The sequence below is a fragment of the Platichthys flesus genome, chromosome 2 (genome assembly GCF_949316205.1).
Source record: "Platichthys flesus chromosome 2, fPlaFle2.1, whole genome shotgun sequence".
Lineage (NCBI taxonomy): Eukaryota > Metazoa > Chordata > Actinopteri > Pleuronectiformes > Pleuronectidae > Platichthys > Platichthys flesus.
The window spans coordinates 14,098,627-14,126,321 of NC_084946.1; the positions used below are offsets into that span (position 1 = coordinate 14,098,627).

The following is a 27,695-nucleotide window of genomic DNA, read 5'->3' on the forward strand; positions in this document are numbered from 1 at the left end:
ACTGTCTTGAAGCTTTAGTGTTGTCCCTCTGTTGTAAACCACTTTGGATAGAAACTTTTGTGGAACAAGTGATTGACTGACAACCCTATCGTCCCAAATCAGGGTCCGATTTGTTAAGAGGATCAGTTTCTAGTTTCCAAATGTCCCTCAGATATGACCTCAACTGACCTGACGCTCGATCAGACATGATCCCCCTGAAGAAGCTAAACAGAATTGAACCATCATCCATGTTTTTTTATGTTGTTTACATCTGATGGTGACATGTTCAAATATCAGCTCCACTCTGCAGCCTTCAACTGCTTCTCTGACGAAATGTGTTCTTTTCATCTTGTGTTTTTTTCTCTACTTTCAATGTCAATCCCAAAACGCACACCAAAACCACCAACCACTTGTTGCAAGGGGGTTTGTGCGAAAACTAAACTGCCACCAAGTGTTCACCACTGGGATTGCAAGTATTTCACAATCACTGATGATGTAGCATAAACAAAATAAAACAGCTCATAGACTCTTCCATAAATGTAGGCTGCATCCAAGTTACTGAAACACGGTGACTGATGAATCTCAAACTAATTATAGATCGTTTGACTCGTTCGGTCGGTTATTGTCTTTTCAAAGAGTAAACAAAAGAAACGTCAACATCCGAATCACACATTCAACTTCTGCCTCATACTGTGGGTTTATCTGCTGGTTTATTTTAACAATCTGCTGATTTTGGTATTGTGAGGTGACTGAAGTTGTTATGAAGAGGAATATTTAGGCCTAGAGGATGCCCCCCCCACACACCTGTTGTCACCCCCCCCTTCCAGCTTCTACTAAGAACTGTGATGAGCAGCAGCAGCAGATCCTGTGTCTTATAATCTGTGTTAACTAATGGGAGTTGAAGTCCAGCGTGACTTTGCCACACGTGGAGCTATGATACCATGAACTGCATTTCCCATGAGTCACCCAGTGTTAACTCATTTAACTCGGAGGGGGGGGGGGGGGGGGGGGGGGGGTTCATATGGCTGAGGAGATGTTGTGAAAGTGTTGCGCCTGACCGGAGTGTTCATCACTGTGCCACAGACTGATGCCCACATCTACTTCAGGAGGCAGCAGAAACAGCAGCACATCCATTTCTCAGCAGAGTAAGGTAAGATTAAAAACCTCCTCACCTCATAGTTCATTCATGTATTAAATCCAAGCAAACCTTTATTTGAATGATCCTAGAAAGCAATATTTACTCAGTAGTAGCAGATAGAAATGTATGTAGTTAGATTAGTAACAAAAGGCCACATTGATGTGTAAGGTCTGAAAATGCATTTTACACATTTGAGAGTAATTATTAAGGCACATTTAGCTTTAAATGTCCATGAATCTGTATCTTTTGATATAGTTTGTGATTTTTTTTTGTTTGTTGTTTCAATAATTCAAAAGATGATTCCTACAGTGCTACAGCTACAAAGAAGCCTCCTCTAATATCTTTAGTGTTTCAGAAATGAAATGGTATTACTCAGTGCATTTATAGCCATATGAGTTTGTTGTTGATAAACACATTGCAAAGCTAAAGCCGGCCGGTTCTCTGCCCATGCTGCATTCCTGAACTGACTCCGCTATCAACTTTCATCAGCTGTTTTCCTCCAGACTGAAACTGGAGCACATTTCACTATCACCTCATTTCGTTATGTTCTCTCACAGCGTCCTGATCCCATGGATAAACAATCCACAGTGGTGTTTCGCAATGTGGGGCAACTGTACTTCCCCCAATCCAGAGTGGAGTGCCACTACAGCCTGACCTCTGACCATCAGTGGAGCAGCAGTGACTGGATTGGCATTTTTGAGGTATATTCACAACACTTTGGAACAACCCCCAACCCCTCACGGCCTTACCTTACTTGTACACAAGCATTTGTGTGGTTTGTGGCCTAAAGTGTGTTCCCTGTTGTGTTACAGGTGGGCTGGTCTTCATTGAAACAGTATTTCACATACACATGGGCCCTTGCTCCTGAGGGATACACCGAGGGAACCGATGTAAACTGCTGTGCACTTTTCCAAGGTGAGAATTCAGCATAACATGGAAATAATATTAAGTTCAACAGGGCATAAAGTGCCACTTGCAGTTTCTCGTCTGACAGTTGGATGTGTGGTCAGTGTGCCGGTGTTGCTCGTTTTAAGAAAAACAGAATAACTAAATTGAAAGGAATAACTGAAATACATGTCTGCTCCATACAGCATATTACCTGCCCCGCCCTGGTGACATGGAGTTTCAGTTTGTGTACGTGGACAAATCAGGAGAGGTGTGTGGCTCTAGTCGACCCTTCAACTTCTGTACTCCCAAACCGCTGGAGGAGATGGAGACTCTGACAGAGGAACGAGGCGAGGAGGAGGACGGAGAGGAGAGAGAGGAGGACCTGCTCCTGGTCATCCCCAAGGCCGAGCTGCTGCAGGTACAAAGGAGAAAACTCCAGCTCTGCAAATAGGCAACCCTCCTCTCCACTGAGATACAATTATACAATGCAAACCACCTTGTTATCCCCCTTTTGTTGTGAACAGAGTCGACTGGAGGAATGCTTGAAAAAACAGGCAAGTTTACAGCAGGCTCTGGATGCCACGAAAAAGGAGACGCATGAGGAGAAAGAGACCAGTAAGACATTACAGGTGGAGTGGGAGAATGAAAGAGAAGAAATGAGGGAGGAGATCTCAATGCTGAGAGACGACCTGCGACAGAATTGTGACAAGTTGAAGAAGATGGAGGGAAAACACAAGGTATAGATCAGTCATGATGCCAGAGCTTTAACACACCCAAAATGATTGACACGTGATAAGGAATCTATTAATTCAATATATGTATCCTATTTCTCTAAAGGATGCAAGGTACAGTCAAGAAAACCTGACGTCTGAACTGAGCAAACTTGTGACGGACAAGTCTGAGACTGAGCAGCGAATCAGAGACCTGGAGGAAGAGGTCAAAGCTCTGACTGAGAGGGAGAACGAGGCTAACATGGAAACAGAAAGGCGAGTGTTTGAGACATCTTTGACCAACCTTGGTCTTGGCTCTGTGTGGTTCCTGGATCCTTAAACAAATCTGTTTTGCTTACAGGCTGAAGGAGAGACTGAAGAAAATGTCCACTCAAATGAAGCACAATGAGGAAAAGAGAAAAACTCTGCAGGTGATTGGTTGATGCTTCTTCTCAAGTAGCTTGAAAGGGGGATAGAGGACACACAGGTCTGTTGAGGGCAAGAAACCTAGAAGTTACTGGGAACCTAGAAGTACTGGGAACCAGGCCAGACCTAGATGTTTAGGTGTCATCCTATCAGCAGTGGGAGTGAGCACATTTGTTTTGCATCGTCTAACTTTCATGCTCCGTAGTGTGGCGGATCCATTCCAGAATCGTGACAGCCAGGATATATCGGTCCCCTTCTACTATTTCTTAATAGTTGTCCTTACTTCGTCTTCGTTCAGGTGGACAACGAGGCTGGCCTGGTGGAGGTGCGAGGGCTCCAGGAGCGTCTGGATGTTGCCGAACATGTAAACGAGAGCGTGCGCCGGGAGCTGAGGGAGCTGGCCACCCGTCAGGCCCACAGCCACACCGACCTGCACCAAGCCCGGCTGCAGGTGGCCCAGCTCACCCTGCAGCTGTCTGAGGAGAACCTGGTCCTCAGGGAGGAGCGAGCCAACTGGGCCCTGGAGAGAGAGGCCTCCAAACATGGAGCAGAGGTGAGGACACTGCAGAGCATCATCCTGCACAGCCGGGATAAATCTGTGGCTGTAATTAACAACCTCCTGTGTGTCTTTTTGTTTTGATGCAGGCAGACAAAGATAAATTGCAAGAACTGAGTTGTGAGATGGAGAGGAAGGAGGAATGGCTCCAGGAGGAGAGGATGGAAAGGGAGAAACTAGAAATCAAGCTTGGGAATGAGAGAGATTGCAATCGAGTAAGTATATATTTATATATAACTGCTTGTGTGCCGCAAAGCTGCGTCAGCTGCGATCCTGAGGTTACATTTTTGGTAACTGGAGAACGATGCCAGAGTTCAGCACACTTCTTTTATTACTCACATGGCGGTACAAATAGAAAAGCTTTCGTGAACGATGAGCAAACAATTCTTCTCACCATCATGTGACCTACAGTAGGTAAGAGGACAAGTCAGATCAGATGTGCGGTCGTTCTAGGATATTCTCAGTTTGATGGTGATGCTAGTGCTGATGCTGCCCCCTGTAGGTGCTGCTGGCTGATGCAGGGCGAGAGCTGCAGACGTTGAGGGCCAGTCTGAGGAGGCTCCACACGGAGAGAGAGGAGGAGCAGCTTGAGAAGCAGGCAAGCGATTAACACCAGCTCCCAAGTGCAGTTCATATTCATCTCTAACGTATTTCTTCACTAGATAGATCTTCATACGTCACCAGAATGTATCATCACAACATCTGATTTCAGCTTTAGCTCTTTACATGTTTGGAGAGTGGCTGTTGTTACGTCTGCACTGCTACCAAATCTGTCACCGCTGGCAAATGTCAAAGTGCACGAACACAATTTAAATAATATTCTCCATCTTTCTACACCCCAACATTTTTTGCTGTGCCTTTATGCAACACTTTTAAAGTTTATATGATTGTTGTCTATACTTTGCAACTGGCAGGGTTTCCACCAATGTGACCATTTTTGGGTTAATGGGAGTACTTTTATTTATACATATTCCTTTATAAATTCTATTCAGTGATTTGTTTTTTGAAAGGTCTGAAGTGCGCTCTCCATACTGAGCAATGCCCAGTAGATGGCGGTAGTTTAACATTTATTGATACCAACCAGTATTCAGCCAAAACATTACGAAATGTTAGTTTTATTTTTCAAATGTATCCAACGTAACAGTTCACAAGAAGCTCATTTCCACCCTATTTCTTCAGAAATGCCTTTTTTAGTTTTCTTCTTTGTTTCTCCAAAAATAGAAAACTGTCTAACAAAGCAAAACAGCAGAGAAATAAAAGTATAGCTAGACCTGCACATAGTTGTCTAAGAACCTGATGACCATCAGAACCAAATGTGCACACATCTTTAGAACAACACTTTCATAAACTCACAAAATGAGATGAGATGGCCGCTCCATTATACTCGAGTCATGAAATTCTTCGTCTGTTCTTCTTGATCTCCTCAACGGATTTGATATCGGACACTTGCAGGACCTGGTGAGCTACATCCACCAGTTAGAGCAGAGGTTGGGGATTGTTCCAGAAAATAAATCAAATGAAAAGATTCCCACATCTGTCTGTGAGTAATGCAATCTTTAGACAGGACACAGCCTTTCTATCCCCCTGCACTTGAGTGGACCCTTAAGTAAAGAGTCTATATTGATTCAAACAGCTCCTGTCACTGAGGAGAAGAAAGTTCCATCCCCAGCTTCCCCCAGATCAGTGAGTTCACCTATTTTCCTGCTCACTCACCTGGGACAGTCCCATAGAGCTGAGATCTGCGCTGAGACACACAACCAGAGCAAAGACAACACACCGGCCTATGACACGCAGGTATGCCAACCTATTGACATCTAAACCCAGCAGGGATTACCACCGCATACAGTTTCAAGCAGGCAAATATTTGACTATAGTTTCCTGTTAGAGCGCCTGTGAGTTTCTGCTCCAGCTCCACTGTTGAACACCTGGGTTGGATGGTGAGACATGGAAAAACATGCAATTTTAAATTTAGATAAAATTTAAATCTGTGGAGTGTAATCTGACGAGCTGGAGCTATTCAGTAGACAGTAGGCGAGAGGTGGGGTTCACCGTGGACCGGGCGTCAGCGGATCACAGGGCATAAGAAAAGCAGTGGCTGCTTTTTTGATATGAATGTGTAATTATGCCTTATTTTGCCATATTCATAATTAAAAGTAATTAATTTAGAAAATCTGATTCAGATTCTTATAAAACTAAGGAGTGTATATCAAGATAAATTATCCTGCAAATCAAATAAAAGCTGTACCCTAACCTTGTATTTCAGAGATAGGTATTAGACATTCCTCTGTCTTTGAACTCAGGGTGTGGAGATGCTGCACGAGATTCAGGCAAATGAACGGAAGCAACTGATCCTCCCTGAACTCATCGACCCTGTCCTGAGGTGACACACACAAACACACACACACACACACACACACACACACACACACACACACACACACACACACACACACACCTTCACACCCTCCCTCCCTCCCTCCCTCCTGACTCATTGACTGATTGGTTGTTGTTCTATAAAAGCTGTTGCTCACTCACTTCACACTTAGTAATAGAAAATACAAATAAAGATAATAAAGAGGAGGAGCAGTGGAACAGTGAGTTGATGCTACTGTTGAAGTTCATCCTGTCTGAAGACTTTCCATCCTCCCTCTCTCTGCAGTGACCTGGCTGACTCCCCCGTGTGGTAACACAGAGAAGCACGCCTGGATGGCAGGTTGCTTTTTGAGCCCCATCGTACGAAACTTGAACATTTTCTGATCATTTTATTGTTGTTTTATTATGCTCATGTAGAAAATAGGCCTTTACAAAGATCAGAATATAGTTTACATTGCGAGTGCCTGAATTTAAAGAAAACATGGCACAATGTTTTATACTCATGTGCCCAGAATTTACTTATTTAAACTTAATTTTATTGGTGTGAAATTTGTTTTTCTTCGTGGTTTAGAGTTAATGAGTTCGTAACTCCAGTAAAACTTGGAGTCTAAATTATTGTTGTGCAACATTTTTAGATTGAAATGTGGATGTGTGTATCTGTTGTTGGAAAATGTCAAAGTGTGTAATAATTAGTTAGAATTAAGGGGAGTACATCTCATTTTGGTGGTATGTTTGGAGATGTATCAGCCCCTCACCTCTGCATGTGCGTGTGAATCCTGAAAGCATGTCAAACGTGTGGGTGTGTGTTACAGACGTGTGAAATGTTGTGTTGCAGCTTGTCGAGCAGAATGTCAGACGGAGAGATGTGAGTTTCTTAAATAAAATATTATCATGAATACCACAGGGTTGAAATATGTGACCTCCCACTTCTTAATATTGATGTTTAACGTTTTATATATATATATAGGAAATATATATATATATATATATATTCTCATAGAAAGAATAAATATTGTACAATGAAAGTCTTGTAGTGACTCGTGCTTGTGTGTGGAGTGAAGTTAAAGAAGACAGTGAGAGATCTGAGAACAAAAAGATCCTTTATAAAAATACAACGGAATAAATCAACAAATAACAACAGAGCAAACAATAAGCAACAAATTGACAAAAAAGGTATTAACTTTACGTGAAAATGTTTGAAGAAGAGCAGATATATTATTTGTGTGTGTGTGTGTGTGTGTGTGTGTGTGTGTGTGTGTGTGTGAATATGTATCAGAGCTATTTTGGTTCAAGTCCACCTGAAGCAGAGCTTGTGAGGTGTGTGAATCCCTGAACATGAACACGTTATTTGTACACTACAGAGTCTGTGGATACAAAAAAAGACATCAGATAAAAAGAAATGAGAAAACAATTAAAAGCATAAAATACAGAGATAAAATGATTCCAGCTTTGAACGTCATTGAGATCATGATGAATCTCTTGCAGCCCACAGTTCATTATTCATCCATGTATCATTGGCTCTCATATTTAATTTTCTTGAGTTATTTTGTTTTTTAATCCAATAATAATGTAATATCTGTCTTTGGTCTTTTTTTTTATTTACACATGTTTTTGGTCTCCTCAAAGGCTTTTTATTGCACCAGCTCAAATGAGAGAAGAGGAACAGTTTTGAACAATGGAAAACTATTAATCATAGATTATGATGATTATATGATATAGAAACATATTTAAATACAAAATAACATTGTATGTAGAGTTGGCAGGTGGTTTATTGTCACAGTGATAATATAGGAGCCGGTTATGTGAAACTAATTTTATCCCTCATATTGTTAAAGTACATCGAGCATGTTTCAATGATTTATGCCGAGAGGAAGGACGTGCTGGTGGAAGATTCCAATAAGACAGAGTGCACTGAATTTCATTACACAAACAATGACTTCATATATGTTACATGAAAAAAAAAAAACTTGTAACGTTTCAATGAAAAGCAGATTATAGGTATTTATTACAAAATCCACGTTGGTTGCATCAGTCATTACAGCAGACATGAACACACATCATGTGAAACCGTGGTTCCTAAACTTCAGCGTGGCCGGTCGTCCAATGGAAAAGATTTGTTTCCAACATTTGATTTTGTTGGACGGCTGCTGCGTCAGAGATTTCAAGTTCAATATTAGTTGCCATCACTGTAGTTTTAGATCAGCTTGTACACCAGACGTCTTCAGGGGAATGCCTTCTTTCTTTCTGTTTACTTTTTTTGCAATAAAGCCCATTTTGTGTGCATTTTTAAGATATGCCAATTTTACTTTTGCATAGATGCTCGCTGTGGATTAGCGTCAGTAACATCACTCTATGTATTCTTAAATGCTCTCAGTTACACACACTCACACACACACATACAGATACACACCTGAGGTTTTCTGTGACGTAAACAGCTTTTAAGGGTTTTGTCTGTTTAGTTAATTGTATTTGCCCATTCTTACAAAATTAATTTCATATGGCTTACCTGTACCTGGTTAATGTACAAAGAGCGAATACATCGGAGTCAACAACTTTCCTGCTACTTGATGTAAGAAGATTTTTCCTTTGAAGATGAGGAAGTTACACCAGAGCGTTCCTACCAACTATTCTTACTTTTTTACGACAGGTGAGACGAGACCCTGATACAATCAACCTGAGATTGACATGAAATCTACCCCTTTATTAAAGTGTTGGTTCTTGTTGAGAGGCGGAATTTTGTCCCTGTATTTCTTTTGCATTCTATCTCAAAATCTTATTTGGATCAAAAGCACCAGAGTTGAAATCACAGGATTATTCTCTTCAACATGATTTTGTGGATTCATAGATTTATTTACATACCAATGTGCTTGTCACATTGTGAGTTTGAGTCCTGCTCTTGCTATGCTCTGTCCTATGATATTTGCTATTACTGTTTTTACTGTGTCCACTAAAGCACAAACGCATAAAATTAGACACTTAAGCTTAAAAAACATGTGAGTCGCGTCAAATATGAGCAGGAGTAAGTGAAGATATAAAAACAGTCCCACAAACAGGCATGAAGACAAAAACACAGAAATGTGTACATGCTTAGGACAAAAACCATACAATAAAAAAATAAGAAGCATATCTCTGAATAGGAATAAAAGGAATTTTGAGAAGACATTTGCGGCATATGGACTCCATCGTGTAGAGATCGGTTGCTCCAATGCATTTTACCATCAATTTTATACACAGCATAGCCCTTATAGAGGAGTGCATTTCTTCTGTCCACCGCCTCTCGTTCCTCCCCGTGTGGACAAAACACTTTTGAAATATCTTTTAGACAGTCTCATTTTGGCACAGCGAGTTTTAAATGGCGCTCTCCTCCATCCACTGACATTTAGTGCTTTAGCTTCTACCATTCCTTGTTTCCTCTGCTGATTAAAACACATTTTTTAATCTCAGTCCGGTATATGTACAGTATATGTAAATATGTGCTGTATGCCACATGTTTCTATATAAGAGCCTGATATCATGAGGTTTTCTCGGAGATGTTGCTGGGTGGCGGCTCAGTGACCCGGGGGAAGAGGAAGCAGCGTCATTGTGTTTCTCTCACTGTGCTTTCCCAGTCACGGCTTTCATCGCGGCCGCCTCTCCCCACAGCTCCCCGTCACTGTCCAGCCCTCGCTCTCTTTCCTCGTCCCAGTAGTCGTCCTCTTCCTCCTCCTCTTCCTCTTCGACGGCCGACTCATACGTGGCTTTTTCCTCTTGCTTGATGGCTTGAATGGCGGGAGCGGCGGAGGGTGCAGTTGGGGGTTCAGCTGGGGGTTCAGCTGCGGCTGCACTGTCCCCTGAATCACTGCTGTCCTCAAAAGCTTCGGGGTTCTCCAGCATCTCCCTGATGAGAGGAGGCATGGGCCCTGGAATCTCTGTCTTCAGTGTGATGGCTCTCTCTGCACCTAAAGGCACATGGAGACTTATTTAATTGTTATGTTATGAAAAGAGGAGGAAGCCTAATAGACAGCATCCATTATCCAAACAAATCATTCACAAGTTTCATCCAAGTTGAGGAGAACAAACTCCTTCCATGGCATTCATACAATATGCAGATGATGGTTTAGTCTATTCAACAGAACTATTCTTCCATGATTCTTATTCAAGGTGAAAATATTTTATTCATTTACACTTTACACTGAAATATGGGTTAGATGAATATTATTTGATTATTTATTCTCGTTCCAATACAAGACTTGAGTCAGATACAAAAATATAAATATCCTTTCACACATGAACCTGGTGAGATAAGTAGCTGTACCACAACTTTGTCAGAAAATGGTCTGATCAAGTAAACAAAACAATGCGTCTGACCTGATATCTGTATCCAACAGTCAGTATTTTACTCTTGCGGAAACTTAAATACAATTCAATTGTTGAGGTTTGATTCCCAGCTATACTCCTAAACTGATACTCTGACATGTAAAGCTATGGCTGACCTTTGGTGCTGATTCCTCTGAGATCCGTAACTTTCATCAGCATGCGCGGAAACATATGAGGCTTGTTCGGGCGTCTGCGGCGGGTGTAGATCTTCAGAGCCTCTAGCAGTGGCTCCTGCAGCTTATCCACCTTCTCCGGCTCCTCCAGGTCCATACGATCTGAGAGACAGAGAGAGAGAGAGAGTGAGAGAGGGAAGCACCAATGTGACGAGTAAATATTAGAAGTCTACGGAAACTGCAGAACAAGACAAACTTGCACGTCCAGAGGCTCATAGTTCCTTTGTACACCAAATGCTCTGTGTCGGGTGACAGGTTTACCTCCACAGATCAGGCAGATGGCGCTAAGCAGCCCCGTCTCAGTGTCGTCCATCTCTAAAGGAAGCAGCTGACTGGCGAAGGCAAACACCAGTTCTGTGAGTGGACCAAAGCCGGCGTTATGCATCTGTGTCCTGTTGAGAGTCAGGCCATCGGAGAAGGTCATCGTGTCCTGCTCTGGTGTGTAACGGGTGCATATCCTCAGCATCTGAGCAGGGCAGGGAAATAAGACATTGACCTTTAGAGAATTTAAGTCCAAAATGGTTTCATGGCAGCTTTAGTTTCAGATTCAAATGTTCTGTATCATACTGGAGTGTAAAGCAGTTCGAGAAATGAGGTAGCGTTAGGGAGGTGGAGGTGGTGGAAGGGGAGGAGGTTAAAGGAAATAATGTGGTTGGTACCAGGATGTCCAGACATGCAGATTTGAGGAGGGTGATCTGGTCAGCGATGGTGAGCGTGGTGAAGCCTGGTAGCCGCTTGGCAAACTCCACAATCTTTATAATGCACTTAGTGGAGAGCTCACTGAACTTATCCCACAGGCCCAAGTCCAGCTGCACTCTGTGCTCAGCACTTGAGTTCTGGGAGAGAGAGAGAGAGAGAGAAAGGGACACTTGTGTCTCGGTGTGGCAGAGTCCATGTACTGTGTTTGTCCTCCTGGCAAAGCGGTGAACTAGTGCCTGAGTTGGCTTGTGGGGTGTTTGGGTGGTAGATGTGATTATTAGCAGAACTCACTGTGTGGTATTTTCCGAGTTGCATCAGAGATGGAAAGGTCTCCTTGTGAGCTTTGCTGACTTTGTTCACCAGTTCCTCCAGCTCGCCGCTCAGCTCGTAGTTCTCTGGCAGCACCACCTCCTCCTTCACGTCCTTCTTCTTTTTGTTCCTGTCGTTGCGCACCGCTGAAGGGGAAAATACGCCACGCTCAACTCCACGTGTTCCATTTCTAGATAAGTGAAGATTAATCAGTCAAAGTATTATTTTCTCACACTCACCTTCCTTGGACATGCCAACCTCGAAGCACTTCTGCAGCCGGCAGTACTGGCAGCGGTTTCGGGTCACCTTGTTGATCTGACAGTTCTTGTCTCGGTGGCAGGTGTACACCATGTTCTTCTGGATACTGCGCCTGAAGAAACCCTGGAAGAGATAATGGAAAGAACGGCTTGAACACTTTCTTCATGGCAGGAAAACATTTTCTATGTGCTCGTATCTCTGCCAGGGAGGTTATTTAATACCAAGCAGGATTAAGCAAAAAACTACAGAACGGATTACCTCGAAACTTGGAGGGAGGATGTGGTATGAGTAAGAACCTTAATAAATTCAGACCCATTAAGGGGACTTATGTTTATGTGCATATGCCATTTGGTGCAGATCTGAATAAAAATCCAAAGAATCTAAATGTGGTTTCATAAGGGGAATGTTGGACCTTGGTGCAGTTATTTAGTTCTATTGAGTGCTTTTCTAGTTTTTCTAGTTAATCAGGGAGAGGGATTGAGCAAAACCTACGCTACAAATTCATCTTATGGAGGAGAGGGACAGAGTCAACTGAAGAGCCCACTGAATTTAAAAGCTGATCCAGAAAGATGGGCGGACCCAGTATTTCTTAACTTTAACATGCCAAGAGAGGGTGCTAGCCTCGTGGGGTGTATGTGTTCTCTGAGCTCTGTTCTAGTTTCATTGTTGGATCTAAATGATAAATGTCCAGTTTGTCTTTTAATACATTTTTATGTGATTTTGTTGCCGTGAGCAGCTGCTCAGCTCTGTGTGAATAAGTGCAGATTTAGTAAAGATACACTAGAGGGCAGCTTATCAACAGCTTACATTCTGGACCACTAACGTCTGTCTCCTGAACAGCAGCCTCCCACTCTGGCCTCATCATCACAAATACATCACAAAAGAGGTCTCTCTGGCTTCACACACCTTGCAGCCCTCACAGGAGCTCACTCCGTAGTGATAACCGGACGACTTGTCCTGGCACACGAAGCACGGCTTGTAGACCCGAGGAGGAGGAGGAGGAGAAGGAGAGCTGGGCACCATCTCCTCTGAACTGGTGCTCTGGGTCTCCACCGCTGTAGCAAAGAGAGAGAAGAAAATACATTTATGGACTCTTATTATATCAGAGCATCTTGTTTGTATAAGCTCTCGAAAGTCTTTGAAACTATGATCAAAGCCAATGCAACTACTGATTAAGAGAGAGCGGTAAACAAACAACCCCCGACCCCATGCAGGCCAGGCAACCCCTCGGAGCCAGAAGGCAAGCTCAAAGGCAGACATTTTTAAGAGAAAAGGTAGGGGGGTGGGGGGGGGGGGGTCGCAGTGCTGATTGACAGCCTTTAAAGAGACACAATTAGCTGATGGCCAGATGGCCCCGCTGATAAAATGCTGATTGGCAGCTGAGATTTGATTGGTTTCTCCATTTACTGGTGAGTGCGGGGTGGGGGCAGCATACCTCTGTTGACTTTTTGACTGACATCTGAGTTTTTGTAACAAACGCACACACACACGTGCACACACACGTGCACACATGCTCACATTTTTATTTGAAAGGCTTTCCAACCAGACCTGCCTATATACCTCCAGCCCCATGTGAACAAACAGAGGTGGGATGTTTATGAGACTCGGCTGTCTGCCTGTGTTCCTCCTCGCTGTCGCTCTAAGGAAACTGTATAACACCATTTGCCGGCCAAAGTCATTCCACTGCTGCCGGTGAAAACGCTCAGAACAAGGGACCAGAACCCTCCATCCGATTAACACTGTGGCTCCTCGTCTTCAGATGAAAACATGTTGAGTTGGACAGTAACACGCCTGGTGCGGATTTAAAGGCGATGTCTAAAGAACAAGCAGATTCCTGCGAACATGCCTTTCAACTTTCACCTTCACTCACCCCAACTTCACCTCCCTCTGCCCATTCCCACCCCCACTCTCTTGTTTCCTGGCCCTAAATTCCTCAGCGCAGGCTGGACAGGGTTTAATAGTTGCCCAGGCTCATAAGAGGGCCCTATAAAGGCTGTGTCGGGGATGGGAAGGAGGCCCCCGGCCAGGCTGACGGTCTCTTTATTGGGATCCAGTCACCTTGGGCAGCTATTCACAACAACAGCTCCATCCTTGGATCCCTTCCTAGTAAAAATAAAGAATCTGGGGTCAAAAACCCCAAAGTCACAGCCCCTCCTGTCACCTTCAATGAAAAGCACAGGACTGAACCAAATGTGGCCCCCACCCCACTGCTACAACCCCAACCTGAACCCACAGCTTGTCATTAACAAGAGTGGTAAGGTTTCAAAAAGCAGAGAGGCAAAGGCACAAAGGAATAGTCTAATAAAAACACAGAGGGAAAAAATGAAAAGAGAGAGAAAGGGGAGAGAAGGAGGTGAGGCTGAGGACAGAAACTTCCCAGTGGTCGAGGGGTTAAATACAATCCTGAACATTTAACTTTGACCTTGACTGAAGAGGGCAATTCTTAAATTCATTACCGGCAGCTTGTTTTTACATCCACACGTGTGTTCAAATATAAACAACACACAAGAAGTTATGACTTCATTAACTGAGAAATAAAACGATGTTTTTAACTTAATAATGACATGTTGCGTGTGTGTGTGTATGTGCGTGTGTGTGTGTGTGTGTGTGTGCGTGTGGTTTGGACATAGTTAAATGTAAGACTGTGATTATTTAATAGATGTGTGTGTGACTCACACACAGTTTCTCCCAGTGAGAAGAATCTGAATTGGAAAAAGCAGTAACCTGTACAACACCAGTCATTCATTCTTTCAAGACGTTGATTCATTGTGACATTGACATAAAATATTCCAGTTAGATGAAAATAACAACTAACTAAACAAGGACACTGATTGGCCACTATATCACCACATTGCATTTGCCTGTAAGGAGACAAGAAACTTCTGCCTTTTTATTTGGATCCGCACCAAATCTGACCTGTTCATAAATATTTTAATTCTGCCCAAACCAGAATTCTTTCTTGAAAAAAATCTTGATGCTCCTTCATGATCAATTCTGCTCCAAAAGTTAATGTGTTCTTCTTTGGCCCAAACCTCACTCTCCTACCATGTTCCAATAAAATTTGGCCCAGTAGTTTTTGCATAATCCTTCTACGGAAAACATAACCCCATTGGTGTGGGTAGCAAGGAGAAATAAACAACAACAGGGCCACAGGACAATGAGTGTCTCACTTGTGAGGATTAGTGGCTTTTCTTTATCTTATGTGATAAGAAACTGGATGTTGTTGATGTCTGGACTGTAACTCTGTTTATGAAGAACATATTTGTAGACTGCACATTGAGCCTTAGAAAAAATTGGTTTCTCCAACAGCAGGTGAGTGTAACATATTCCAGAGAAAGTGTGAACACAGGTTTATCAGTCAACAAGAAGCTGCCGGGTGAGCAGCAGGTAGCTCCTGTCACGGGGTCTGTTCCGGGGGCTTTGGAGCCCAGGTGTGGAAGGTCAAATGAAAGGTGGGGGTGGAGGTGGACGAGTGGCACTCACTGTAACCAGATCTTTGTTTTGTGTTTATACAGTAACACTGACAGTGTGGAAAGCGGCCCTGCAGAGAACAAGTGGAAGAGAAGCTCCCCGCTGAAACGGAGAGGCTGCATCTGGCGCCAGGGGAGAGGTGGTGACTGACAGTGTCTGAGGGTGAGGGAGACAGGGTGAGAGCTGCTGGACGGGGAAGGGAGGGAGGGACTCTACCTGGTGTGCAGAAAGAAGGAGCAGAGCCAAAAGCTGTCAACATCTGTCATCACCCCGAGATGAGCTCAGCCCCGGCCTGAAAAAAACAGCTCCCTCTTCTTGACTTACAGCTCAGCTCTGAGCGTGTCACAACATCCATCAGCACACGGCCACTGGACGCAGCAGAGACACAATGAAAGGTGTGAATCCCCTTCATCAACTTCCTCCGATTCAACTCCTAAGCACTCCTGAACTATTAATCCAACCTGTCATGTTTTCCTCTCTGGTTTTCCATTGCCCCGCAGAACAAGAGGCTCTCGCTGCTCCACTTCCAGCTGCTGACGCCTCAGTCACTGTAGTAGAATTCATTATCACTTCAGCTTATCTCCTCTGGTTTCTGTGCCTTCCCCAACCTCCCCCCTCTTTCCATTTTCTCCGCAGTGTTTGTTGTCGGATCAGCACATCACTGTTTAGACAACAGAAGCTGCTCTGAAAGCAGAAACCTTCCTTATCAGCTCGGAGCCTGATCTGTATTGAAACCTCATGGAATCAATGTGTGTGCATGGGTTTGGAGCTACAGCTTTTCACACTTGTGGTGGTGGTTACCTCCACTAAAGAAGTTCTGTTTCCATCCATGGCTGATTATTTGTTTGTAAATTATTTTTTATTTTTTTTATTGTTTGTAAGTAAGACTTTATACGCACAAATCTACAAACTGGATAACCACAAGACTTTAGATAGAGAAGGTTTTGAGAATAATTCATGGTTATGATAAAACCAGACACCTTAAGGGGCCTAATATTTATTTGCATGTTATTTGGTGAAGATCTGAATAAAACTAAATTTTCTTTCAATTTCTTTAACATCGGTAGATGGAGCATTTTTTTCACATTTGTCACAGAATTTCACGGGAATAATTTATGGATCTTGGTGACAACAGTGTTTAGGAGACTGATATTTATATTAATTTGGTGCAGATCCAAACCAATGTCCAGGTGTCGTGGATTTAATGTGGTTTCATAGAGGCTGGTGGAGGTATGCGCTCTACTGAAAAGCAGACCAGCTGTTTGTCCATTTGGCTTCTGCTGCGCCACTGATGGGCTCCAGCACTGATCTGCTAAAGGTGACAGAGCTGATCAGAACTGATCCGACATTCTGTTCTAACAAACAAAGGTGAAAGTGCAGCCCAGATGTACAGTGAACAGAGTGGAGTTGGTTTTCACTCTTGGAAAGACTCTGTGGTTGACTCACCGTGACCACTGTGTGGCCACTGGGACCTAGAGCCTGGTTCAGCATCAACATCACACATCTCATTGAACTAGACTTTGGCCTGGGGGGGGGGGGGGGGGGGGGGGTCCACACTACAAAGAAGAGGAGGATACTAAAGAACTGTGGAATCCTTAAAAAGTGACCTAAGCAACAGCTATAATAACTTTTAATTTGCTTTGTTTGGAGCCAGATACTTGAGAAATCTTGACAGCAACATTCAAAAGAAAGTGTCATCTTGGATCAGATTTGATTTATATCTCTTTCACAGTCTTCAAAAAAATGTATCTGGATGGTAAATCCAGTTTTTCACAGAACTCCCGCCCTTCAAAACGCTCTGCAGAATACTGTGGAATGTGAGTGTGCCTGTGAATATGTGTGTGTGTGGGCTGGAGCATGGGACCATGGGCCAAGCAGACAGAGTCTGACTTGTTTTGTCAATGTTGCAACAATTATGGAAACAAACTTGGAGGAAAACATTGGAATATGTGTCCTTCATTATTAAACCGTCATACATAAAAGTGTCGTGGTTGGAGCAAATTAGATTTCAAAGTTAATGCAGCTTGTAGGTTAAATCCTGCTTTCCATGACACGCTCTGTCCTTGATGTTATAACATGGCTTATGAGCTGATAAACAGCCAGGGAGATTTTCAAGCTCAAATATGCTGAGTGAGTAATTACCACAACAGCAGGGAGGAGATGGGGGAGACCTGAGAGACAATCTCTTTCATCAGCTGTTTTAAGTTCAATACCAGTGTCCTCCCCCCTGCACTCCTCCCCCCTCCTCGACCCTCGGTAATAACCCTCTTCCCCCCTCTGTCCTCCGCTGCCTTCCTGCCCTGGCAGCAGGAGGAGGAGTTCTTCCTGTCACTGGCAGCGCCTTGTAAAGAGAAAAGCCTGTGAAAACCCGGCCACTGTCCAGGAGATGGCTCCATAAAAACAGTGGCACCAAACACTTAAATGAGGCACACACACATACACAAACACACAAACACACACAAGCTACCACGCACAAAGGCACAGACACAATTTCATGGTTTCACTTAAAAAAACTAATCCTCACACTAGCTGTAAATCTTGTTCTGTAATTTAAGATGTGCTGACGATTTTTTTTGAGCCAAATGAGCATTAAAACACATGTGAAGCTAACACAAAGTTTCTCTGTTCAACAACGCTCATGTTATATATATTTTTTCTCTCCCCACGGTCACAGAGTGTTTGTCTACAGCGTGTGGGGGAGGGAGCGTTTATGAGACAGGTTGTTAAATCATGGGTTTGTCCTCCCCATTCATCATCATACATACAATACACCTTTTCTTCTTTATAACACGTCATAAACCCCGCTTTCTATTTTTGCTCTTATTTTGGAGAAGAGAGAGTCAGAGTCAGCTCCCACATCCGAACTTGGCACAAGATAAAAAAACAATACTGGGAGCCAACGTTGCTCCTCAACTGTCAGTGCTACAAACTCTGCAGCATTTAAATTGGTAAATTAAAAGCACTTTTGAATCGTGTTGATCAATGTGATAAATGTTGAATCTTGTGATTTAATATATAATATAGAGCTCTTCACTTTTTCTCTGGTTTTTCACTTTTTGAAAGTCACTCTAAAGACATGTTTTGTCAGCTTAGTAACAGTTTTGCCACTAATGTGTATAAAAACACCACATTGGAGGATATTTGACAAAGACTTCAGAACCATCAGAGGACTTAATGTGGTGTGGTGGAGGCATGGCAGGAAGTTGCAGCCACACATTTAGAGACAAGTCCGAACACGACACACTGAACCTCACAAGATGTTGGTGTCAAACCAATCACCAAATCAGCAGCTTGGGGCTGAACTCTGGTCATCCAGCTTTGATAAGAGCATTAGCCCCACAAAACGTGCATTTTTCTTTTGCAATATTGATCGGTCAATCCAAATTAAACGAACTAATTAGAGTAATAATCAGGTTATTTACAGAAGCCTGCTTAGAATAATAATTTGACTGCATGATTCACGACAGCAGAATAGTCGGAAGTGATTCTTCTGAAGTCTGGGGCAGTCTGCAGGGAACACCTTACTGATGGAGAAAAGAAAGATTAAATTAGTAAGTTTAATACTAATTAATAAGTTATTTAGCTGGTGTTCTTGTTTTTGTTTTAGCTTTTAAAACATAACATCTTGGTGCAAATTCTTTCACTGGCAGGTCGGATTGTAACCCAACCGGTCGAGGCAGATGGTCGACCAGTCCAGTTCTGTCTGTCTGCTTTCTTCCAGTTAAAATGGAGATCTTCCTCTTTCCCTATTGTCGCTCAGTGCTTTCTAATGGACCAGTTGTGTTTCTCTCTTTACGGTTGTCAAGTCTTGACCTGACTCTGTAACAGGCATTGAGATAATGTATGTTATGATTTGTCGCTTTTTAAAATGAATTGAAAGCGTACAGAAAATCAGCTTTGCTTTAAAAAGAAATTGGACATGGGACACAAATGCAGTATATAAATATAAGCAGTTTTCAATCTATTGAATTATTAAGAGTGAGACAATCGGTTTAGCTTGGAAGATACGATAATCATGGGTATTGCTGTGACATTCCTCTTTCCCTTTCTTCAGAGTCAACCACAACTGAGTAAGAGTCAGTGAGAAATCACTCCTAATAAGTTACCCGAGAAACACTATCGTCAAATGAGCATTAATTATCTACCACAAATATGAATGACACCATCCCTTTCTCTCTTATTTTCACTTTAACATTTGCCTTAATCTGCTTTTTGTTGAACTGCTGCTGTGTATTGTCCACAGGGACGGACAAAGCTGTTTTATTGCAGCTACAAGAATCTGCTTTTGTAAAGAAGGTCACACTGAACTTGAATTTCTGCGTCTGTAGAGGCTGTGAGGACTTCCCAGCATGTGGTGTTCAGAAAGCAACGGAGTCACAGCCCACAGGCATCCACATGCTCTGCCAGCCAGTATTTCATAGTGACACATATTTATCGAATTTTTTTTTTTAAAAGAATAGCGATACTTGTGCAGGAACGGCCAAAACAACTTTATCTGAGCCTCTTCTATTCCAAGAAACAACATACAAACAATCCTCAAAACAGCTTAACTTTGAGCTCCTAAATCAGGCTCCAAACTTTCAGTAAGAGCATCTCTCCATTGGTTCATATCAGCTCCTCTCTGATGTTATGCAGCTCCATTGTTACAGCAGCTTTGAAGAGCCCATTTACAGAGAAGAAAAAAAGCAGATTATCACTGACTGAAGAGGAGAGTTATTCCCCCTCAAGGCCTTTAGCACCACGATACAAAGATTTACTGGGGGTTTAGTCCCAAATCCAACTTCATCCCGAAGCCCTCGCCTCTTTTAACTGCCCATGCCCGTACACACACAGCCTAATCTCTTAATTGACCCTTTGTAATTGTAATTGAATCATTAAAAAGCTCTTGGTTACACAACACAAGGCGTGTAAGCCGAGCCACGTGTGAGCAAAGAATAAACACACATCACTGCTGGTAGGGAACACACACAAACACACGCCGATACACACACACTAATGGAAGAGGAGATGAAGAGCAGGAAGAGGGGATCTTTAAAAAAACGAATGTCACATAGAGGGGAAAGAGGCTGTGTGACGGAGACAGAGAGTGGACCCCGCTGCCTTTAATGCCTCCTGATGTTGAGACAAAGGACGGCAGAGAGGTGCTGAACGGCCTCTCATAAAAACACAGGAAAAGGAGACCCCCCCCCCCCCCCCCCCCCCCCCTCACAGAGGACAAAATGCTCTCAGGAATTTGATGTGGTCTCTGAACAGTGAGGAAATATCACACTAATCATTTTAGTTCACTTTCCAGTGGCTGGTGATGCAGCAGTTTATATGAAGATGATTTCACTTTAACTCTGAATGGGTCAGTTTGTGTCTGAGCATTAAGCCAGAAGTGTCACTTTCAAAGGGAGTGGTGTATATTTTCCACAAGGAGAAAATAAAAGAAAGATAGTCGAGCAGAATTTAGTTGCTTTGATTTGTCCAGATGCAGCCTATCACTGTTAATACTATATTTATAGTCTGAATTAAACCAGTTTGAGAAAAATAATAAATGAATACAAACTAACAGCAAATGTAGAACAATGTAACAGCAAAACTCATCATTTGTTGACTAACAAATCTCCAGAGCATAACAAGAATGTAGCCGACGGCAATAATCTAACAATTGACCTTATTCTGAATAAGATATGACTTTGTTTATGATATTTCCCTGAGTTACAAAGTCTGATTATGAAGTCAAGTGACTGCTAATGTTGCAAAACACTGTGAAAACTCCAACAGGACGTTATAATGTCATTAAGACATATGCATGTCTATATAATGTGATTAAGATTTAAATACTCCATGTGTCTTCATTAAATTATTGCCTGTTCTGACTATGACCTTATTCAGATTCAGTTAATCTGAAAATGCTGTTTACATCCCAAGACTATTGTCTTAACCCGGTTAATATCAGAATATTGGTGTCAATGTAGTAAATGTATGTTATCAATTCATCTGTCCATTGTTTATCTCGTTCATTTATCAACCATTCGTCACAAAGTTATGATAAATGTTCATTCATTCAAACACCTTTTCTTTTAAACCATGTGGATTACAAATCTATAGCTGTCTGTTGGCTGATCCTGGACCTGCATCCCTCAACTGAACCACACACATTTTTATATGTAAAGAAACCATGATTGATGACCATCTGTGGACATTTGTCTTTCAGCCTGGCATCTGGCAAAGCTCCTTAGCGAGTTGTAACAGGCCCTGCTGTGGTGTTTGTCATCCTGACTGCTCATGCATCATCATTAGGGAGCACTGCGGACTTGACGGTACTCAGTGCCCTGGTATCTAAATAATTACCAAGATAAATAGACTTAAAGGTGCTCAGCGGGGACATCCCACACTGCGGGACCGCTTGAGCTCAGCGGAGTGGATGTCATCTTTTTAGAAAGTTGATAAATGTCGCTCTGTCGGGTTGACGCGTACAAATGAGACTTCAGCGAGCCCATTTCTACAGATAGATGGAGTCAGTGTTTGATTTTCCGAGTCACAAAGCCTAGTGTAATCTGAAAATGGACAATAACAAAATGTCTGCGTGTTATTTCGTCCGACAGAGAGTATTTCCCTCATTTATCTCTGCACTGTTTGTCCGTGTGACGTTTTGCAATCTCTGCCTTGTCTGCTCAGGTCCTTTGAGGAGCCGTGGTGAAAAGAATGTCCTGTGGAGTCAGGAAACAGGGGGCGCTTACATGTCAAGTGACTCATGCTTTATCATGTCTCATTTCTACTGTCACCCCTCTCTTCTGTATCACTACAATGAGCTGTAGCTTCGAGGGACACCCCCCAAATTGCAAATGGATCGAATATGTGTAAAGGTACATGTATGTAGTATAATCTTGTTTTCTCATTTAGATCCTGTGAAGTTTCAATCTGACTGTGTGTGTGTTGGCCAAATCCCAACCTTGTGATTCCTGTGCCTTCGATCCATCACAACCTGTTTCTATTTGGACGTATAGGTGCTTGTTGTTTTCTGGACACGTCGTCGGGGTCAGGTCCCGCATTGTTTGAAAATACTGTCAATCATGTGAAGTCATTCATAAAGAAAACAAACAGCGGGGTGTATAAATATGCACTCCCCAGCTCACTCACTCACTCTCACAAAAGCACATAAACAAACAGGCTGCAGGGTGAGAATGGGACGTGGAATCGAAAGGAATCTGACTCTTCCTGTGGAGAGAGCTCTATGATAACAAAACTGGGACTCTGCTGGGAACACACACACGCACACACACACACGCACACACACACACACACACACACACACACACACACACACACACACACACACACACACACACACACACACAGCTGATGGACAGGACACAGTACTCACACTGGATGCTGCTGGTCCCGGCCCAGGCGAAGGGGTCCAGGCCGGAGAAGTAAGGGGTGGCCTTCCCCAGCATGCAGGAGCCCTGTCCGGACACATCAAAGAGGGGCCGGGGGAGCAGCCCCAGAGCCTCCATACAGTCAAACATGCTCTTCTCAGATCACAGCAACACAGCTGCACTCCTCTGCTTTTGTTCTGCAGCCGAGCTGAGAGAGAGAGTGGCTGTAAAAACTCAGGAAAAAAAAGCTTCCTCTTACTCAGGGTAACTCAATGCCCTGCTTGGTCCAGGTGTTCCCTGTCTGTCTGTCTGTCTGTCTGTCTGTCTGTCTGTCTGTCTGTGCCCCTGCCCCCTGACCGCCTGTCCTGTCTCGTCCACACTAACACCTCGATATGGTCCACCTGTATGGACAGAAATCCTGGCTTTCTGACTCGTCTGTCTTAGATCCAAACCACGTCCACCCTCTCAGTTCTCTGATCACTTGCTGGCCTGGCTGCTGTAACTGATCTGTGTTCCCCTCTCACCAGCTCTCTGGGCCTCTCGCAGTCCTCCACACACACAGCCAACTATCTGCATGCTCTCTCAGCACAGGAAAAAAAAGGAGGTGGGGTTGAGGAAGGAGAAGAGGGTGGGCCATTCACCCCTGAGGGGGGTGTGTACTTGCTTTCTCACTGGCCATGCAACAAACTTTCTCTCCCTCCCTCTTTCTCTCCTTCAAGTTTACCCGCTCCCCCTCCATATTTCATATTCTGCAAATGAAAACAAACACTCCTCACCTCCCCTACTCCGTCTCTCTCTCTCTCTCTCTTTGTCTCTCTCTATCTCTCACTCTTTTCCACAGGAAGGGGAAATACTCTCACCTCAGAGACTCTGTTGGGGCTAGAAAGACAGAAGGAAAGGACGAAGGAAAGAACAAGAGAAGGACGGAAGGAGGGAAGGAAGGAAGGAGGGAAAGAAAGAAAGAAAGAGAGAAATAAAGAAAGAAAGAGATAAAGAAAGACGTTGAGAGAGCAGCAGTTTAGATAGAGTGCCACTCCATTTCACCACAATTCACTATAAACCAGAGCTCTCGTCTGGTTTCTGAACACATACCCATACACATACACATACACATACACATACACATACACATACACATACACATACGCATACGCATACGCATACGCACACACACACACACACACACACACACACACACACACACACACACACAAACACACAAATAATAAGCTCATGCAATTTCCCCTGAAATAAAGAATTATTTATAGGACCTATTATTACCATATGTGTATAGAATTAAGCAATGGAAAAATAACAATAAAAAACAAACCCATCACAAAAAACTGAGATAACACTGTAATTCTACCGTGGTACAATAAAGTTCTCTGAAGAACGATGTTGCCTTTATATGGAGCTACTGATTTTATTATAATGACTGCTAATTGCAAGGCGCTTTGGAATGACATGTAATGTAATGAAATGCTTCATGATTGAATAGACACATTTTAAAAGTTTGCATGTTTAGCAGACCTGCTGCACTGGTACCTAATCTGTTCTTTAATTAATAGAAATGAGAAGTATGTAAATCTGTGTCATTTAATCCCTTCGCTCCTGTTTGAATGTATTGTTGTAGTGTGAGTCCACTGCAGGCCAACCACACCAGTCATTTTGTGTACGAGACAGCCTCACCTCCTCCTTTTCCTTCACTCGTTCAAGAGGGATGAACTCTGGAAGAAACCCCCACTGGGGCTCTGACACCCCCCCTACACACACACACACACACACACTCACACACACAAACACACTTACACGCACACATGGATGTCCCAACTTGTCCTGCCTGTGGCTTTGTGCAATTCATGCTGAATAATAATTCTCAATTTTGTTTTTCTCGTTTTGTTTGTTTGTTCATTTTGTTTCCCCGAATCCCCTGAATCCATTTTTCTTCATCACTTTTTTTCATCATTATTACTTGGAAGATATTATCTTTATCATTTACAAAAAGCCCCCCCCCCCTCCTCCTCTGGGTCAGTGAATTTTTTACCTGTCTTTCACCATCCTAACCAACCACACAGACACACACACACACACACACACACACACACTCACACAACACTACAATGACACACTGCAGGGAGCAGAGCTGCACAATATCAGCCTGCTGGGCTCTCTCCACACCTTGAGACAATTACACCCCCCCCACACACACACACACACACACACACCTCGCAGCACCCTGCCCCCTGTTGCTGCTTTGAGGAACGAGACACATAAATGCAGGAGGGAATGTGAGGAAGGAGAAGAAGGAAAAGAAGAAGAAGAAAGTCTCCTTTTCCTTTCCTTTTAACAAAACATAAGCTCCCTCCCACTCTTTTATTCGGGCAAATTGCAGCTTTCTTGCCTTTGAAACTTAAAACACGGGACTCCCCACTCGGCCTTGCCCCCCCCCCCCTTCTCCTCTCTCTCTCACATACACTTACACACAGATACACACAGCTTGTAAGAGGAGCGAGTCACATTACAACTATTCACAATCAGGTTCTTCAGCTATTCATCCTGTCTTCATGTCTGACACAAACACACAGCGGGCTGAACAATGGCCTCTCTTTCTCTGCCTGTCTGTGTCTCAACCAGCAGCTCCTCTGGCTCGGCCGCAGATATTTGCACAAAGTCTCACTGCGGTCATCAGCAGGCGCACAAATATAGTCACCAATGTGAGGCAAGGCGCACAAACACTGCTGGGTTGTGATATTCATGGGTGTTGGAATGTGCAGCCTACAGAGTGGTGTGTGTGTGTGTGTGTGTGTGTGTGTGTGTGTGTGTGTGTGTGTGTGTGTGTGTGTGTGTGTGTGCTTAAACAGAGTGCATGTGATGACAGACACAAAGAAAAACACACAAGCCTTGGTCTGTGCCTTTAGGTTCAAGTTACTAATATCACACACACACACACACACATACACACACACACACACACACACACACACACATACGCTCAAAACATTACAGAGAACAAGATGTGACAAGCTCAGAAATTACGAAAGGACACAATGTTCATTGCTGAAAAAGCCACTTTTTGGTGAATGCTCCACGGTGAGATGTGTTCCTTAACGGAAGCGGACAGAAAACGCTTTTAGAAGTTTGTGAAAGAAAAAAAAAGGCACTTTCTTAAATAATTAGAAATATTTACTTTTTCCTGGGAAAACCCAGAGATTTCATTGTGTATTTAGACCAGTTCCATGACGCACGGGGCAGCAGAGCATTTGCCAAACACAGTTCGTTGTGTGTTCCCACTAATTCCTACTGTTAGGAACCACCATTAGGAAAAGAAGAGAGACATTAATGAATGACTGAAAACGCAGCAGGGAGCTTTTGATGTAGATATCCGCTAATTTCAAGTCCACGGAGGCTTTGAGTTTCATCTCATTAGGGAACAAGGTCCAGTCTTCCGCTCACACTGATTAGGACCTGGTTTGAATTAATTAGCAAAGGCCATATAAACTTCTACTGTAATTTTGTCTAATTTTGTTCACGTTGCGCTAATGAGCGATTTTAGCTTTGCTTGTTGGTAAAGAATGGGCTCGTTAATTGCATGGTTTCTTCTTCATTGAAAATAATCAGCAGAGAACTCCGTGGTTGGCTGCCGGCCACAACTAACTATCAGTTTACATAAGGGACCTCATCAAATCTCCAAATCTGTTTCAAAATCTATAATCTATGATGATGTGAAGAGAGCAACAAGCTGAGGCTGCAAATACCTGCTGGTATGTTCCAGTGAGCTGAAACTTGCTTTGTATTTCAAACTGATGTGAAAGAGTTCACTAAATGTACTCTAATACTTCTATGCATCACTGTCCCATCAATCATACTGGGAGTGACTGGCAGTGTGGACCTGAAACCTAGGATTAAATGTTCAGTGGTTTCATAGTAAACCCTGGTTATATTACTGGTGGCCAGTTTATTAATACCATTTTAAATCTTAATTATTACCTCAGCCAAAGAGGTTATGGTCTTATCTGTGTTTGATTGTTAGTTTGCAGGATTGCTCAAAAACCATCAAACTTGGATGAGGTATGTGTCAGGGAGGAAAACCCCGATATGATGCGGATATGGATCATGGGGTGAATCTTGGGGATCAAGAATTTTCTTTAACTATGTGAGATAGGGCAATCTTTCTTACATTTTGGTTTATTTCTAAGAGATCAATCGGGATCTCATGAAATTAAATGTGGTTTCATAAGGGGACTGTCAGGCCTTGTTAGAGGTATGACTTCTAGACTAGTCATTAAAAGTGTGTGGGATTTCTGTGCTTTGAAAAACTCAAGGTAAGTACCGGCCTGCATCAGATGAAGTAACAACAGTTTTCCAGCTGCACCTTTATTCCATGTTGCTACTTCTGTTGGGCTGAGTGTAAACAAGCAAAACCAGTATGAGTGGAGGACAATAATGGACTGTCATCTGCCCTCTCCAGCCTGATGTCAGCTGGGTTTGGCTCCAGCCGCCCTGCGACCCTCACAGGATGAATGGTTTTGCTTATAGGCATCTATTGGATAGATATTTGATTAATTGTTTAGTCTCATTATTACAAGCTCAAGACATGAAGCATTTTGTCTATGTTACTTATGTCATTGCTCCCCCTCCTGACCAGGACTGAAGAATAGATATCATATTGTTACAGGATCTTCCTTGTTTAAAAAAAGGTGAAATACATTTAAAAAAAAATCATAGATTACAGATCCATGTGACTGATTTACATTAACTTTAAAAGCCTTGTTCTGTCACAGGCACTGACCAACTTTATTGCCATCCTATCTTTCTCTCTCTGTCTGTACATATGTAAATACGTAATCAAAACCCCCAGAGGCAAGATGTCAGAGATGTTATCGTGTACTGAGCACTACCAGCTCGCTGAACCTACTCCCGTCGGCCCCGTGACTCCACGTACAACTGGAGATGATCAGATAACTGCTGCTCAGTGAACACAGTGACTGTGCACTC

At 43.1% G+C, this 27,695-nt stretch overlaps 2 protein-coding genes across 7 annotated transcripts in view; one reads left to right on the top strand and one right to left on the bottom strand.

Moving 5' to 3' along the window:
• Positions 1–988: 988 nt before the first annotated feature.
• calcoco1b (calcium binding and coiled-coil domain 1b) lies at positions 989–6,968 on the top strand. 5 transcript variants are annotated; one of them, XM_062399716.1, is made up of 14 exons: positions 989–1,129; positions 1,675–1,818; positions 1,930–2,032; positions 2,209–2,423; positions 2,530–2,742; positions 2,843–2,991; positions 3,077–3,146; positions 3,440–3,694; positions 3,787–3,912; positions 4,200–4,295; positions 5,150–5,237; positions 5,331–5,491; positions 5,998–6,077; positions 6,357–6,968. In XM_062399716.1, exons 1-14 carry the CDS (start codon positions 1,067–1,069, stop codon positions 6,382–6,384), a joined length of 1,791 nt encoding a protein of 596 aa, XP_062255700.1. In that variant the 5' UTR covers positions 989–1,066; the 3' UTR covers positions 6,385–6,968. The 5 variants fall into 5 exon arrangements, with proteins under 5 accessions (XP_062255700.1, XP_062255715.1, XP_062255723.1 ...); XM_062399724.1 differs by having other exon boundaries at positions 1,104–1,124; XM_062399731.1 differs by lacking the exon at positions 4,200–4,295.
• A 185-nt stretch (positions 6,969–7,153) lies between these two features.
• Positions 7,154–27,695, bottom strand: part of LOC133965279 (retinoic acid receptor gamma-A-like) — a 34,932-nt gene continuing 14,390 nt past the window's right edge. The window contains exons 1-8 of one of the 2 annotated variants that reach the window (XM_062399762.1): positions 22,706–23,267; positions 12,772–12,920; positions 11,847–11,988; positions 11,590–11,753; positions 11,259–11,435; positions 10,861–11,065; positions 10,543–10,701; positions 7,154–10,008 (exon numbers count right to left, since the gene is read on the bottom strand). In XM_062399762.1, the coding sequence (XP_062255746.1) occupies positions 9,662–10,008; positions 10,543–10,701; positions 10,861–11,065; positions 11,259–11,435; positions 11,590–11,753; positions 11,847–11,988; positions 12,772–12,920; positions 22,706–22,850 (1,488 nt within the window). In that variant the 5' untranslated portion in view covers positions 22,851–23,267 and the 3' untranslated portion in view covers positions 7,154–9,661. Of the gene's footprint in view, positions 10,009–10,542; positions 10,702–10,860; positions 11,066–11,258; positions 11,436–11,589; positions 11,754–11,846; positions 11,989–12,771; positions 12,921–22,705; positions 23,268–27,695 lie in introns of those variants that run through there. The other variant, XM_062399755.1, reaches the window with a different exon arrangement.